Below are 15,690 nucleotides of genomic sequence, written 5' to 3'. Positions count from 1 at the left end.
CACACCCCCTCAAAAATCTTGTGCCCGGAGCCACGGCCCCTGTGGCACCCCCTGTTGTGCAGTTCAAAAAGGTTTAGGAAAGGGCAACTAAAAAGGGATATAGTGACTCCCCTATGAGAAAAGGTTGTACTGTAGTGTTTGGACTTTTTAGTTTAGAGAAAAGGTGAGTAAGAGGTGACATGATAGAAGTTTGCAAAATTATGCATGGCACTGAGAAAGTGGAAGGAAGAAAGTTTGTCTTCCTCTTTCAGAACACTAGAACTTGTGGATATCCAGTGAAGCTGAATGTTGGAAGTTTCAGGAAAGATAAAAGAAAGTACTTAATTGAAAAGCCTGAATTCAGTATGCATTGTTTACTGATTCTTTAAAGATGTCTAACTCCTGGCACTCCCTTCATGGATCACTGCCTTGTCGTGGCTCAAGTAACTCAGACATCCATGGGGTCACGAAGAGTCGGACATGACTAATCGACTAAACAACAACTCCTGATGCATCTCTTTACCATTCTTATTGTGAAATAAATCCTTTCTCTTTAACTTTCATAAGACTCAGAGTGGCAGTTTAAAAGGGACAGGGATGATATTAAATAAAGGCACATTCTGCATCTGTTCCTGAGCAGAGTTATATACCCAAAAGACAATATTTCTGGGAAGGTGGGAGAGTACAGTATTTTAAACCAAGCCTAAGAAATACACACACTACCACAAGGCTACCTCAGTCTTGGGGTGCGGCAGGACATCCAAGTCATCATTGCTTCAGGTTTTCTGGTTCCCTTGTATTGGCAATAAAATCTGCCTCAGGTAGGAGGAAAGGTGTAGAGTCCACCTCAGCCACCAACTTGGATGGCTTTAAAGGAGGATTTGTTGCCCACCTATCATCTGACATTGGTGCTCCCAAGTCCCAAAGCTATTGCTTCAAAGCTAGGTGCTGCTGAAACAGAGGAGAGGGATGTTGTTTCAGCAGAAGTTTCAGTGCAACCCCCTTCATTATCAGAAGTTGATATGTGCAGCCATGAGGATGATGATCTGATCTGTGTTGCTGAAAAGGTTCCTCAACCCTGGCATATGCACTGATACAACTCATTCAAGGCATCACCCCATAACCAACAGTTTCCCTGAATTTGTGGAAAAGTACAAACATTTTATTTCCTCTCAAAATCCTCTCTAATTGGTTATATAAAAGTTTCACTTTCATGCCTTCCCCCCCTCCCCACCCAAAAAAGTTGGAATTTTAGTTTGGTGAATATGCAGAGGGTTCTCTTAGAATAGTGTCTTTGAACACATTAGCCAGTCACTGAACTGTATCCCAAGGCTCTATGGGGAGAGGGAATGGTTGTTTAACCAGTTTTAAGTCTGGTGTATCTGTGCTCATTAAGGTCTACCATTGTTGGTGCTTAGACCGTTGTTGGTCTGTGTGGGCCATTTTCTTCTGCATTATTCTCTGAGGGAGGGAGGTGTTCATGGGGGCGGGGAGTTGGAAGTACATTGTAGAATGATGAGAACCTAATTCTTGCGAAGGTCTTTCTTCACTATTTAAGGAGACTGATAGGAGACCTAGGGTTGGGGGGTGGCAATAAAATGAGATGTTGATGGTGGTAGAGGTGGATTGTGCTAGTCTTGGTAGATGGTTCAAGGGCATCTTTGTAGTCTTGTTTGGCATGGTGAACTGGGATCACTATAGAGAGCCCCTTGCTGTATGCTTCTGAAATGTGTTTTCCCCCTCAAACAGTATCATGTATCCCACAAGACCCCCATTTCGGGGTGGTGCATCTTTCCACATGCCTCAGAGTGGCCATGTGCCTGAATCTCCGCCACAGCTGCTTGCGATTGAAGATAATGTATACAGTAGAGGAAGGTCTATTCCTTCAGCTGGTAGGATGCAAAGAGTATGCGAGATGGTACAGAAACAACCAGGACATTTGCAGCAGGTAAATATACAACTTTTATAATCTCCAGCAGTGATACTTTGCTGGAAAGTGGTTGGCCAGTACCTGCAGGTTCATGCTAAAACTAGATCCCTTGTTCTTTTGGTACACAATGCTGTACAGGGAGATGTTACATGGCATACTTGGGTTCACTATAACTGATAGGAGGAATGTTTCTTCTTTATAGCGAATTCTGCTGTGTGTCCTTCATATTAATAGCTGTTGCTCAATCATCACTTAGAACATGAGAAAAGGAAAATGATTTTAAAAGACAGGATTTTTCTGTTGTTAGCTTCCCCCTACCCCTTTACTCTGGAATTGCCATACTTTGATTGCTCACTACTTTTTTTATCTTTTAAATATATTTTATTTAAATTGCTGCAATTAAAATAAAGTGGAGGAATATCTGGATGACATGGTTGCTAGCTAATTGCAGTCTTTGCCGTCCTGTTCCCCCACTTTTGGTAATAAAATGCAATTGTAGTACAGTGGTACCTCAGGTTACAGACGCTTCAGGTACAGACTCCGCTAACTCAGAAATAGTACCTTGAGTTAAGAACTTTGCTTCAGGATGAGAACAGAAACCAAGTGGCGGCGGCAGCAGTGGGAGGCCCCATTAGCTGAAGTGGTACCTCGGGTTAAGAATGGACCTCCAGAACGAATTAAGTTCTTAACCCAAGGTACCACTAGTTATACCTCATGTTGCGTCCGCTTCATGTTACGTGTTTTCGTGTTGCGTCCTGTGGCAACCCGGAAGTACCAGAACGGGTTACTTCCGGGTTTCGCCGCTCATGCATTTGCAGAAGTGCCGTTTCGGCTTGCATCAGTTCCATGTTACAGACGGGCCTCCAGAACGGATCCCATCCGTAACATGAGGTTCCACTGTATCTTTTGTTTTCTTACCCTCCCTCCCTTTAATAAAAAGGGAGAGATTGGTGAGGTGAGGGCTTTGTTGGGGTGGGGGGAATGGAGGGGAGAAGATTTAGCTGGCTGCCTTAGGCTGAAATAGGAGGTTGGGTACCATGTGAGAATGATGGGGAGGGTGTTTTTCAGTAAGCAGTGGAAGCAAATGCGTGTCATCTCACAAGCAAGCCGTACTGAACTCAATGGAGCTTACTCCCAGGAAAGTAGAAGTAAGTTTAGTTGAACTCAGTTGGGCTTATGCATGCACAGATTCCACTTAGACCTCTGAGTGGGGAAGCAGATGCAACCTAAGTAAATCACTTAAACTACTCATAAATTAGTTGAAAATATATTAAATATAATGTATGGAAGTTTATTTATTATTTTTATAAAATCTACTACTTCCTTACATTTTAAGGCCCTCCTTAAATGTAAAGCGCGGCACACCCTCCACCACTGCAGGGAGGTACAGCAGCATCCTCTGCCTCCACAGGGAGGTGCAGCAAGGCCCTCTGCTACTGCAGCGAAGCGCGGCGCACTCACTACTGCCACTGGGAGGCACGGCAAGACCCTCTGCTGCTGCAGGGAAGCACGACACACCCTCTGCCACCACAGGGATATATATCGTGATATATCATGATATCGTGATATTTTGCTCGTGATAAATTGTGATGTTGAAAACCAGATATTGCCCAGCACTACTTGTGAGTCATGTTCTAGGAGGATCTCACTACAGCCTAGGTCATTACTGAATAGTATGGTGCTATTAGGGCTGGATGATGCCAGCTTTTCAACATTGCGATGTCTCACCAGCTAAGCATAGTGATGTAGTGATACAGTGTGATGTTGAAAAATGGAGGGAGAAACAAGCAGCACCGGCCCTGGCCCTGCAAGGTTCCTGGGTAAAGCCAATGCCACTCCTGCCAGTACCTGGCACAGGGAGGAAGGAGGCAGTGGAGAAGGCAAGTAAGGTGCAGGCAAGCCCCACCCACTGAGTGAAGGCGGCATTGTGCTCTGGCCCTGAACGATGTTTCAGTACATTGCCCAGGCCTACATGTTATATTAAATTGCAGTTTGGAACATTCTAGAGAAATGTGGAAAAGCAAGGTTTCAGTAAAACTAAAGGGTTCTAGTGTAGAAACATTGTTCAAGGATACATTGTCAAGTGTAAAAGTGAATCTTTTAAAACTGGCTAGATTTTCCTACCTCATTCAGAAAGGGAGATTTATTTTTATTTTATTTTTTAGAATAATGGGCGTTCTCTTTTGTATTTGTATTTTGTGTGTGTAAAAATTAATTAAAATTTGTATTTTGAAAAGACATTCAAGAAGAACCTTAAATAAAACATGGCTAGAAAACTAGCTGTTTTCTGAATACTATAGTTAGATGCTTGTGGAACTAATTTGTGTTGGGCAGAGAGCTTATCATGCTGCTGCTTGGGCCTGTTTGAGGGAGGGTTTTGATGTTTGATTGTGTTTTTACTATTCCTCTGGGCTAGGGCAACATATAGGCAGCATACAAATAACAAAATTATTGTTGTTGTTGAAAAACTTCTAGCTTACTTTTAGGTTTGCAACTTAGATGCAGAAATTTCCTTCGTTTGCAAAACTCTAGTTAAATTTTCAAGAGTTATCATTGGCAGTTGTTCCAGTTGGCCTTATGCTTAACCAGTAGGTATAATGGGTAGAGTCTCTCTGTCCTCCATTCTATTTTAGGAGCATTCCACATCTACCTCGACCTTGGGTTCCATGTTCCGGGGACTTGGTTTTGAGACTGCTCCACAGCCTGCTTTGGGTAAGTTAGACCTATGACATAGGAGCTTCTTTCTTGTACAGTGGTACCTCGCAAGACGAATGCCTCAGAAGACGAAAAACTCGCAAGACGAAAGAGTTTTTCGTTTTTTGAGCTGCTTCGCAAGACGATTTTCCCTATGGGCTTGCTTCGCAAGACGAAAACGTCTTGCGAGTTTGTTTCCTTTTTTCTTAAAGCCGCTTGAAGAGGTGCAGTTGCGACGGACCGTGCTTCGCAAGACGAAAAACCGCGCAAGACGAAAAGACTCGCGGAACAAATTAATTTCGTCTTGCGAGGCACCACTGTACTTCAGTAATGTGTGTCCTTAGGTAGTACCTACACCTGTAACAATAATGTTGCATGACGCTCCAATCCCTGAGCAGTGTGAGATGCCAGGGGTTTCAGGTGTTTACTCAAGGTTCGTGTGTTCCTTTGGAATGAGGGACAGCAGAGAATGTGGTGTCTTTATGATATATGGTTTATTTACACAAATATACAATCTGAGCCTATGATGGAGGGGTTCACAGCATTAACTTCCCAAGAAGGCCTTGCTTCTCTCATAGCCACAACCTTGGATCCAAGCAGAAATCAGACAGGGCTCTGGATCTCTGGTTTCCCAGCGTGCTTCATTGCTTCCAGCTTCTGACTCACATAACTGCAACTCTCTACTCCAGTCTTTGTCTTTCTAACTAACTGTGAGTTGAGGGAGGGAGCCCCACCCATTTGTCATCTGGCACAGAGCCCTTTGTTACCGTAATGGCTGATTACTTCACCAGGAAGCCAGCCTGGCTATTCCAGCAACTTTTCTTAGATTTTAACGTTTGCTGGATCCAGGGACTAGAGGGGTCTCTGCATACAACCTACCCCTCCTCAAAGCTCATAATGGTTCTAGGGACTTGGTTTTGAGACTGCCCCAAAGCCTACTTTGGGTCAGTTAGGAGCTTCTCTCTTATACTTCAGTAATATTTGTCCTTGGGTAGTAGCTAAACCTGTAAAAATAACTTTTCTATCTTGTTTTTTATACTCTATTTAGGCCGAGGCATTTTGGGTGACATCACTATCAAACCCAAAGTGGACTTGCCAGCACAGCATGGAGAGTTTAGAGGAGGGCCAGCTGGAGACAGCAAGGTGGAAAGGCAGCTTCTGGGACGTGGCAGGTGAGTAAAGTGATCCTGAGGTGAATATAGGAATTTATTAAAATTATTTATATACCCCTCTTCATTATAAAAATCTTAGGGTGGTGCAGAGGGATATACATACACATGCACGTGCACACACATATCCAAACTTAGATTAAAACACAAAATTACAATAACAATCCACAGCAGAAAAGAAATCCATAGAACAATCAGCACTGAGAGCCTGGATTTAAAAGTTGGCAAATGTTGATGAACAAATGTGTCTTTATTTATTTATTTTAAGTAAATATTATAACATTTAAATTTCATAGAGTTTGTAAAGAGACATACAAAACTTAATATCATTTATCTTTTTTGTCCACCTTTAATCTAAGTAAGATTAAAACATGCTGCAAAAAGAAAGAAAAAGAGATAGCGACAAGAAAAAACAGATAGAAAAAGGCTTTCAAGAGGAAATAGATAATCTATAGTTCAGAAATTGAAGAATTTTCAATTCTTCATCTCCCTGCTACTTATAAACAATAATCACTTCATCCACTCCAATATAACACCCAACAAAACCATTTTATATAAACAAACATTATTTTCAATCCCCAGATCCTAAGGTCATTTCATTTTCTTTTTCACACAAAAAGTCTGAGAGATTTCCAGTCTTTAGTACATGTTAACAAGGACTTGCCTCTGATTAAACATGTCAGTTTTGCCATCTCATCTAATTTCATTAATTTTAACAAGCATTGTTGGTAATGATGAATCTTTGTGCATATAGTCTCGCTGCTGTAATGTGAGGATATGAGGGCGATCTGGCTGCGACATCTGTCACCCCATTGATCGCCAGGGTTGATTTGGCTGATCTGGCTGGCTAGGCAGGTGTCCCCTTCCTCCCTCACCGCTCCATGTGCGTCCCTTCCGAAGCTGCGCGCTCGGTGGAAGAGGACGACCATCCCAGATAGAAGGAGTGTACCGTTCTTCGGTCAAGGGTATACGATAGCTGCGCTCCCCTGCTAGAACCTCCAAACAAGCTGTAATCATATATTGAAACAAAGTTCCATAGTCCTTTTCTAATTGTACATCCATAAGTCCAAGCAGGAAGAGTTCTGATTTCAGTTCAAAGTAAATTTCAAAATTCTCCGTATCTATGTATGTGTATCCAATATTGTTTAGCTTATATTATACCAGAAATGCCACTTGTCCTACCTTGGGCAAAAATGACATGCTTCATTTAGCCAGCCAGTAATTATTCAGTGATGATCCATTAGATTTGTATATCTTTCTGGCTCAAGTGAAATGAGCTCAATGATCTAGGTATCAGTTTTCAAGTAAAAGTTCAAAGCCATTAGTTTCTTTCATTAGTTTCAGTTGAAAGATGCTGTGGATCTGATTAGTCCCTCTTTTATATAGATGTGAAATTTCACAGATTTTATTATGAGAACCATTGATCACAAATCATACTGCTTTTTTGTAAGTTTTTATTCACTTTCATCTTTAAACTGTTTAACATAGTTGCATTGAGATATATATTTACATTAGGGCATATAACTGCAACACTTACTAAAAAAACAACAATAATAAACACTGACATTTCTGAATAAATTAACAAGTTGTGTCGGCGTGTATGTGTCATAATTATTACAGTTATTACAAATATGAAATGATGTATATATTGTTTAGATTAGTAACCATAAGTAAAAGGTATTATGTATCAGTAATAGAATTTATAGGAAGCAGGGAGGGGGGAAGGGGAAAAATTAAGATACAGTGGTACTTTGGTTCCCATACAGCTTAGTTGTCAAACAAATCATCTCCTGAATGCCGCAAACCCGGGAGTGTTCTGGTTTGCGAACGTTTTTCGGAAGCCAAACGTCCGATGTGGCTTCCACGGTTTCCAGTTGAGTGCAATAAGCTCCTGCAGCCAATTGGTTTTCCTGCAGCCTTGGTTTTCAAACCGTTTCAGGAGTCGAACAGGCTCCCGGAATGGATTAAGTTTGAGAACCAAGGTACCACTGTACGTACTTCATGCATGCCAGAAAATAATATTTTTTTCCTGTAGCCTTGTAGCCCTGGAGGATGCTGCTTTGAGGGACAAATGGACAGAGTATAACAATTCCAGATTATTGGAGACTCACTATTTCTATTCTACTTCTGTACAGAATGTGTTGTACAATTCCTACCTCATTTGTCCATAGAACAGCTCTGTGTGGTAGCCAGACTGAGTGCGACTTGCCCAAACTGAACTCTGGGTGATGGGAATTGGAACACAAGTCTTCTGCATCTAAACAATGTACTGCACTTCACTGGTGTTGAGTCTGGGGAATTTCCATTGTAAAATATGTTGGGTTCTGAGCTTTATTTAAAGCCATCTCGCATGCTGTTTGAAAGCTGATAAGGAAATCATTGTGCTATGTATTTCTTTTTATTCTCTTTTACGTTTATTCAGGGTACCTGGTCTTGTGGAAAGTGAAATTCCTTTTGTTGGTCTTGGAAGAGCAGGTTTGGGACTTGGTAGGGCCTGTGGAGACTCATCTGCTGTAAGTGCAGGAGTTCTGCAGAAAGCACCAGTAGAACCTCCTAGATCAGAGATTTCTTCCGAAGTTTCTAACAAGCTTGTGGAGAAAAAGTAAGTGAAAGCTGATACTAAAAATCTATGATGGCTGATCATATCAATAGAATCTTCCTTGTCTACCTCCCCTCCCTCTTTAATCATTAATCTGCTACTGAGGGCATTCAAAGTTCTTGCTGGAAATGCAGTGTCTAAACTTTTGTCTACAGATGTGTGTCTCTTCAGAACAACTGAGTTTTATGCAGAAGATATCAAAGTTTGTTTCTTGTGTTGGCTGCAGAACCTCTTTTATTGTACAGAAGCATGTTCTATCTTCAGTTTAGATTCTGCTAGGTGTTCCAGAAATGTAGTGCTGCATATTCATTTGTCTTAGTGGTTAATTAAATCAGTCAAATAATTAATGCAAATCTGACTTAAAAATTTTAACAATATTACCTGTCATTCTGGCTTTTAGCATTTCAGTTGTTACTACAGTAAGCCCACAATTTATGTGCATTTAACTTTATGTGCTTGGGAAAAATAAAAATAAAGGGGCAGAAAGTGGGCGGGTGTCTGAGAAAAAAGACTTTGGCAGTCCCACCCACCATTGAACCCAGTGTGTTTTGACCATGTGTGATTTTGGCTTTAGGCGTGATCCCTGGAACATAACCCCTGCATAAGTTAGGAGTGTACTGTCCTCTGTACAGTTCCTTGAGAGAAAGTTGAACTGAACTTGTGCAATTTACTTCTTAGCTCTTAGGAATGTTTGCTAAGTGGACACTTATTTTATCATATGGCCCGTGTTTATACATTACACGAAACCCTGGTGTGTAGCATAAGTGTGAGCGGGAAGCAGCTGCCATGAGCCTTGGACTCATTCACTTCCCCTTCTGCTGTGATGAGGATGTCAGCCGCTTTCCCCTTAAAGTAAGCATACGTTGTCCTCCAAACCAGGGATTTTGCTTTATCATTAGTCAGTTTCAGAACAAGCGAACTGCTCATATCTCTTAAATTAAGCATGTAAATTATTTCAAGTATGCTTTCTTCCTTCTAGAGAACCGCTAATGAAGCAAGGCTCAAAAGGAGTACCTGTTCCCTTGGCTTTAAACCTGATAAAAATCCATTGTCAAAATGAAGCTGTGTATCAATATCATGTGACATTCAGGTAGTAATTTTTCACCATTCATCTGAGCTGTTGAAGGATTGTTGGTTTTATTTGTCTCTCTCCCCCTCTCCCCCTGCCCCCCACTTTTTATATGCCTATAATGCCGCTGTTCTCAAAAAGTAGGCCATGTGACATTGATTGATTGGTTCTCAGGATTCTTCATGTTACAATTCTAAACTGGATTTGAATTTTCAAATCTTTCTACTTGTGTTCCTACCCCCACCAACACATGGAAGCTTAAAAAGATGAAAGTGGTTTGTCCGTGAAGGGAGAGTTACGAGCCATGTAAGCTTGTAGTAGAATTTGTGATGCCCCTCTGTCTTAAATTTATGAGTGTGTGACTGTTCTGTAAACTGTAACTGTTACCCAGCATCCCATTCACTTATTTTTTATACGGCAGCAGGTTTTTGTTGCAAATGCTGTTGCTATTCATCCAAAGTTGTGGGTGAGGAGCAGATTAGCCCCCCTTCACACCATGTGAAAGATGAAACTAGAGGTGTAAAAATTCAGGAAATTTCAAAGCTATAGGACTGTGTTTGTGTTTCCCATGGGCTTCTGGAGGATGTGGGATGAGGAACAGAAGTTTTGGGATAAATGGAAATAAATGTGATACTTACCAAACCTGTAAATATTCTGCTGCTTAACGACATAATGTGTAATTTGGTTAGTATATAAAAATATACTATTGGAGACATGAAATATACAGAGCAATTCTATGCATGTTTACCGTATTTTTCGCTCTATAGGATGCACCAGATACAAGACGCACCTAGTTTTTAGAGAAAAAAATATTATTCCCCCCCCAGCACCAAAGAGCAGCGGACAGGCCCGGGTTTCGCCCCCAGCCCCAAAGAGCGAAGAAGCCAAGGCAGCGAGCGCGATCCATCCCGCTCTGGAGAGGCTGTGCAAGGCTAAAGAGGAAGCCAAGACAGCCAGCGGGATGGATCCCGCTGGCTGTCTTGGCTTCTTTAGCCTTGCGCAGCCTCTCCCGGCTGGGCAATTCCCCCACCTCCCGCAAAAGCCCATAGGAGCCGTGCACCCTTTAAGGAGCGCGCGGCTCCTGCGGGCTTTTCTACAAGGAGGGAGAAGGGACTGACTGGCCGCGTCAGTCCCTACTCCCTCCTGGGGAAAAGCCCACAAGAGCCGTGCGAAGCTTGTGTGCGGCTCTTGGTGGCTTTTCCTGCCTGCCTCCCCCCTGCATTCGCTCCATAGGACGCACAGACTCCCCGCCCCCCTTAGTTTTTAAGAGGGAAAAAGTGCGTCCTATGGAGCGAAAAATACGGTACTTGGAAGTGAGGCTCTGCTTAGTGATGCTTACTCCCAGGTTAGCATGTTTAGAATTGCAGACTGAAAAGTAGAAACCAGCTTAAGTTATACTAGGGTGAGGGTTTTTCCACTGACTCATTAATCAGCATCTTTCCCACCCTTATTTGCCTTATGTTTAAACCCCCCCCCCAATGAATATACTGACTGGAGAATATACAGCATTTAAACTGAACTATTCCTTCTGTAACAGAATATTTTTGAAATCAAATCAAACACTATTTTGGAACAGAAGTGTATAAATAAATTACTGATCTGAAGAATTCACTAGACAGCATAACAGTAAAGATTGTTGCTCTGCTTGTGGAATAGAATTGTGTCTGTCATCTCAGTGACATTGGGTAGTTTTCCCCCCAGTACATGATTTATTAAACTTTACTGGACTCTTTTCTACTGACTTTCGTGTGTTCAGATGTTCTTCAGACTTGATTGATCATTCTGTGAGTTCTGGTTTTTGAATGTCTTGGCCAGGAGGAATGGAAATACAAATTCCTCTCCCTAGTGAGGAAATTTTGTGAGCTCCATATACTGTGACTCCTCATTTCTCTTCTACATGCTTGTCTTCCAGCCCCAGTGTAGAATGTAAGAGTATGCGTTTTGGGATGTTGAAGGAGCATAAATCAGTGACGGGAGAGGTTACAGCATTTGATGGCTCTATTCTCTACTTGCCTATAAAGTTGCCTGAGGTAAGGCCTGATACAGGAGCCAAAGATGTTTTATGCTCTGATGTACCACCACCTACATCTCCATTTTCCCTCTTGTGGGTTTTTCTGTGTGGGACAATAGTTAATAAAAATCCTCTTCCTTAGGATATAGAAGCTGCCATATGATGCAGAAATGAGAAAACGTGTGACCAGTGTTAAGCTTAAGGTGCAGTGTGTTTCCATGAGAGTTATAATGAAAAGATGTTGGGGGGAGTACTTGGAGTACTTGAGTGTATGCTAGGGATGTAGCTCACAGGTAAAACATACAGAAAGGATTTTGTATAAATCGTCTCTGGAACAGGGGACTGTCTGGCACTTTTTCTTTTTAGAGCACCTTCTGCATCTTTCAAACCATCTATCAGTTTAGAGGTGAATGGTGAAGTTTCCATTTACTACTTGAACTAAAATACATGCAGTGAAACTAAAATACACTTAAGGACTAGACCACTTTTCCAAAATAAAGCAAGGCTAGATTTTTTACTTGGTATGGTTGCCATCTTGAGTAATCATCATCCGATTTTTATATTTTTAGTTGCCATCTTCAGCATTAAACCTATCAAGATTTTTTAATGTCAGATATTTTGTACTCAATACTTAAAGTACCTTATTGGCCCCAAAATAAGCCACACTACCCTCCCCCCCCATTCTGACAGTGAAAAGTTAAAGTGTGGCTTATATTTGTGACCTTTCCTTTCCCCTGATGCCTCCAGGGAGGCTTGGGAGTGGCTGGTAGGCTGCGAGCCGCACTCCAGGCTGCTCACAAGAGCAGCCTGGGAGCGCGGGGCAACACCGTGCAGCCCGCCTGCCACTCCCAACAGCACAGCTCCCCCGCAGAGCAGCCCAGGAGCTGCCGGGGGGGGGGGCAAAAGGGAAGGCCATCGGCAAAAGGCAAGAGCAGCCCAGTAGCATGGGGCAACGGCTCACACCCCACCTGCTGCTCCAACACCTCCCCTGAGCCGCCAGAAATAAGGGGTAAGGGAGGGGAGGCCACTGGCAAAGCGGCATAGCAGGTGCGGCATAGCAGGTGCGGCTTATATTTGGGCCAGTACAGTACTACCTCTCCCATATGAACCAATCCATACCCTGCAATCACAATGTGTGTGGCCTCCTTGGGAGGTTTGGAGGGCAGCAACACAAGAATAGGCCTGTTTTAGTGGTGGCTCCTCGCTTGTGACATGCTCTCTCCAGGTAGACTTATCTGGCCCCATCATTACATGCTTTAAGCACTAGGGAAAAATAACTTCCTTTTTGTCAGGCTCTTAATTGACTGGCCTTGAGTGGTTAGAATGTTTTAATCCAACCTTTTAAAAATAGAATCATTTCTTAGGTTTTTATTAATATTTCTCTTTTATGCCAGTATGTGTTTATATATTGCAAGTTGCTTTGGGTTACATTGGTTAAAAAAAGCAACCAACAAATTTTAATTAATAATAGTCATTTTCACAAATATTACTGCTAATTTTTATATCTGCTCATAAACAATTTATACTTTAATAAGTTCGCAAAATTCAAAGCTGAGAAGTTGAAAGTGCACAAGTTTTTGTATTGAATTTCTGAAATATGACAAATGGTTTTGTCCTAAGTTAGAGCAGAGTGATGCTCACTGTTTCTGGCATGCAGTGAGTCAGCTAGACAAATTCTCTTAATGCAAAACGAACAACTATAATTCATTGAACGTGTTTATTCACTGAAAATCATATAACCTTTGATTTCAGTTGGCTTAAGACACCTATGTCCCCTAAAACATGGTTTTGCAAAAAAAGGGGGGGATTTGCCAATGAGACCTCCTAAATTCGAAAAAGAACTTCTCCAAGCTAAGAATAAATATATCACAAAGATGTATAACCTCCTTTTAAATAGGGAATTAAAGGAGAAGGAAGTGAAAGGATCTATGATATGCTGGGCCCAGGATCTAGGATATAATATTTAAATGAATCAATGGGAACAATTGTGGAGAATTCATATTAAATTTACGGTCTGTATCAACTTAAGAGAAAATGTTATATAGATGGCACTTGACACCAGCAAAGTTAGCCAAAATGTATAAGAACAAGTCAGAGTTATGTTGGAGATGCAAGAAAGGAATTGGAACATAAATGCATATGTGGTGGGATTGCGAAAACATTAAATGTTTCTGGGACTCCGTCTATAATGAGTTAAAGAAGCTTCCGGGTTAGCGCCATCGGCGAAATGGCGGAGTTCCTCTGGTTGGAGGAACTGGCTCCGTGGAAACTGGGTCTACCCGCCACAGCGAAGGTGGGGACCCGCTAGAAATCCCAGGTGGAAGAAGCCTGGGAACGTGGGGTTTGGCAGAGCACCAGGAGCGCCTCCCCTACTTGCGGGGGACCCCTTTTTGGGACTCCGGAGTGAAGTAGGGTGATCGGCGCAGTGCTGCGAACTGACTGCTATTTTCACGGAGGGAAGCCGCATTGCCATTGCCGGAGAGCGCTGACTTTTTCCTGTCGACAATTGGACTCTAAACAAGTACCCGTGAGTAGAAACGGAAAATTGGATCAAGAAATATCTTAATTTGGACTGAAGCGGGAAAGTTCAAAACAGGAAGTCCGCCTTCCGCTTTCTGTAAATAGACTGAAGCAAAAATCTTGTAAGCTAATAGCCTGGAAAGTCGCTTTACAAAGGTTGAAATTTCCTTCATTTATAACCATTAAAACCCCCTTGGAAGCAGGAAAAAAGGGGGGAAAATTAAATTGTTCAAGCCTGCTGGAGAGGGAGTAAAGGAGAATAAGTTTCCACCGTCTCAAACCTGGGAACGGGGTGTCAGAGACAGAAATTATCGGAGACATCCATTGACTGTGAATGGAATATTTTGACAGATAGTAAGAAAAAAGAGAAACAAATTGATTCCAATGTTGCCTGTTGCATTTTAAAGAAACAAAATATTCGAAAATTGAAAGTAACTTTCTTTTGTTGGACATGATTTAAAAAAATGGACACAAATAGAAATTGTATCCTCTAGAGGGAGCTTGTCAAATTGTTGCTGCAGTTCACTTGGAGATTTCACAGCTGCGAGATTAACATTGTGGGACCAGACTGTGACCTTGAATAAAAATGTGTTTGGAAGAAGTCCTGGTGCTTGCTTTTTGCAAGACAAGTGCTTTGTTGGAGCAGTTGCATGAGAAGGTGGATTTGATGAACGAGAAGTTGGATTTGATGACTGTTGTAATCAGTGAATGTGGACAAGTAGGGAATACTGATATAGAAATTATACGGGGACCAATTCAGGAAACTGGTTCGACTGGGCAAATGCAAGGGCAGACAATAATGAAGGAAGCTACGGTGCTACCTCAAGCAACACAAATGGAGAGACCCGAGGCCCTGCAGGAGCATAAGCCGCTGTTTTGGAAGAATGAACTTGAATTAGGCCAGAGGGAGTTTGGAGCTGAGGAGGATCTCAACTTTGGAGAGATTTTGAAATATGCTGTTAAAGATCTTTTGGATTATATTGATGACTGTGGGGAGTGGGACTGTGGGGAATGGGCTGGTCTGATGCTGGGAGATGGACAAGAGTATGGGTGGAAATTCCCCGGAGACCTACTCCCTAATGAGAAAGGAAAGAAACTAAGAAAGAGACCAACAAAAGACAAGGAAAAGTGCAAAAATAAACAAGAAGAAAAAGATCTGCAGAAGGGGCATGGAAGAGACTTAAGAGCCTCGGATATCAGACTACCAGGTTGATGGACTAGATGGAATGGATAGCAAGGACTGACATAACCCGAGACCAGAAAGAAGGGACGTTGGATGAAAATTGGAAGAGTCTATAAAGAAAAATTTCTATTTTGGGAGTTAGTGTAAAATTAATGAATATTAGGGAGAATGTTGAAATGAAATTGTCTGGCTTTAGCAGAAATGATATAAGGATAAATAAGTATTAAGTTTTTTAAGTTTTAAGGTATTTTATGGTAAGATAAGGTTAAGGTATTTTATGGAAAGATAAGGTTAAATAAAGTAAGGTAAATTGAATAACAGAATATGGTGAAAGATGGATAGGATATATAGAGTTAGTTAATTGGTTATAAGCTAAAATATAGAAAGGATTTGCTGAAACAATGATTGAAACAGGATACAAGAAGAGGGAGGTGTGAGGAAGTCGGGGAAATAGGCAGATGAAAGATAGGATATGGAATGACTGATTTGTTTTTAACTATTTTTATTTTTCTTTATTTTGTATCTTTTTGTCTTCT

General features: G+C 41.7%; 1 protein-coding gene across 6 annotated transcripts in view; it reads left to right on the top strand.

Moving 5' to 3' along the window:
- Positions 1–15,690, top strand: part of PIWIL2 (piwi like RNA-mediated gene silencing 2) — a 71,763-nt gene that overhangs the window by 1,851 nt on the left and 54,222 nt on the right. For 4 of the 6 annotated variants that reach the window (XM_053367008.1, XM_053367006.1, XM_053367004.1 and 1 more), the window contains exons 2-7: positions 1,729–1,927; positions 4,543–4,621; positions 5,652–5,775; positions 8,186–8,374; positions 9,351–9,461; positions 11,353–11,470. In XM_053367008.1, the coding sequence (XP_053222983.1) occupies positions 1,733–1,927; positions 4,543–4,621; positions 5,652–5,775; positions 8,186–8,374; positions 9,351–9,461; positions 11,353–11,470 (816 nt within the window). In that variant the 5' untranslated portion in view covers positions 1,729–1,732. The remainder of the gene's footprint in view (positions 1–1,728; positions 1,928–4,542; positions 4,622–5,651; positions 5,776–8,185; positions 8,375–9,350; positions 9,462–11,352; positions 11,471–15,690) is intronic. The other 2 variants (XM_053367007.1, XM_053367009.1) reach the window with 2 other exon arrangements.

This window comes from Podarcis raffonei, chromosome 15 (assembly GCF_027172205.1).
Source record: "Podarcis raffonei isolate rPodRaf1 chromosome 15, rPodRaf1.pri, whole genome shotgun sequence".
NCBI lineage: Eukaryota > Metazoa > Chordata > Lepidosauria > Squamata > Lacertidae > Podarcis > Podarcis raffonei.
Note: the sequence above shows the minus strand (reverse complement) of the source record. Positions and strands in the feature narration are given on the sequence as shown.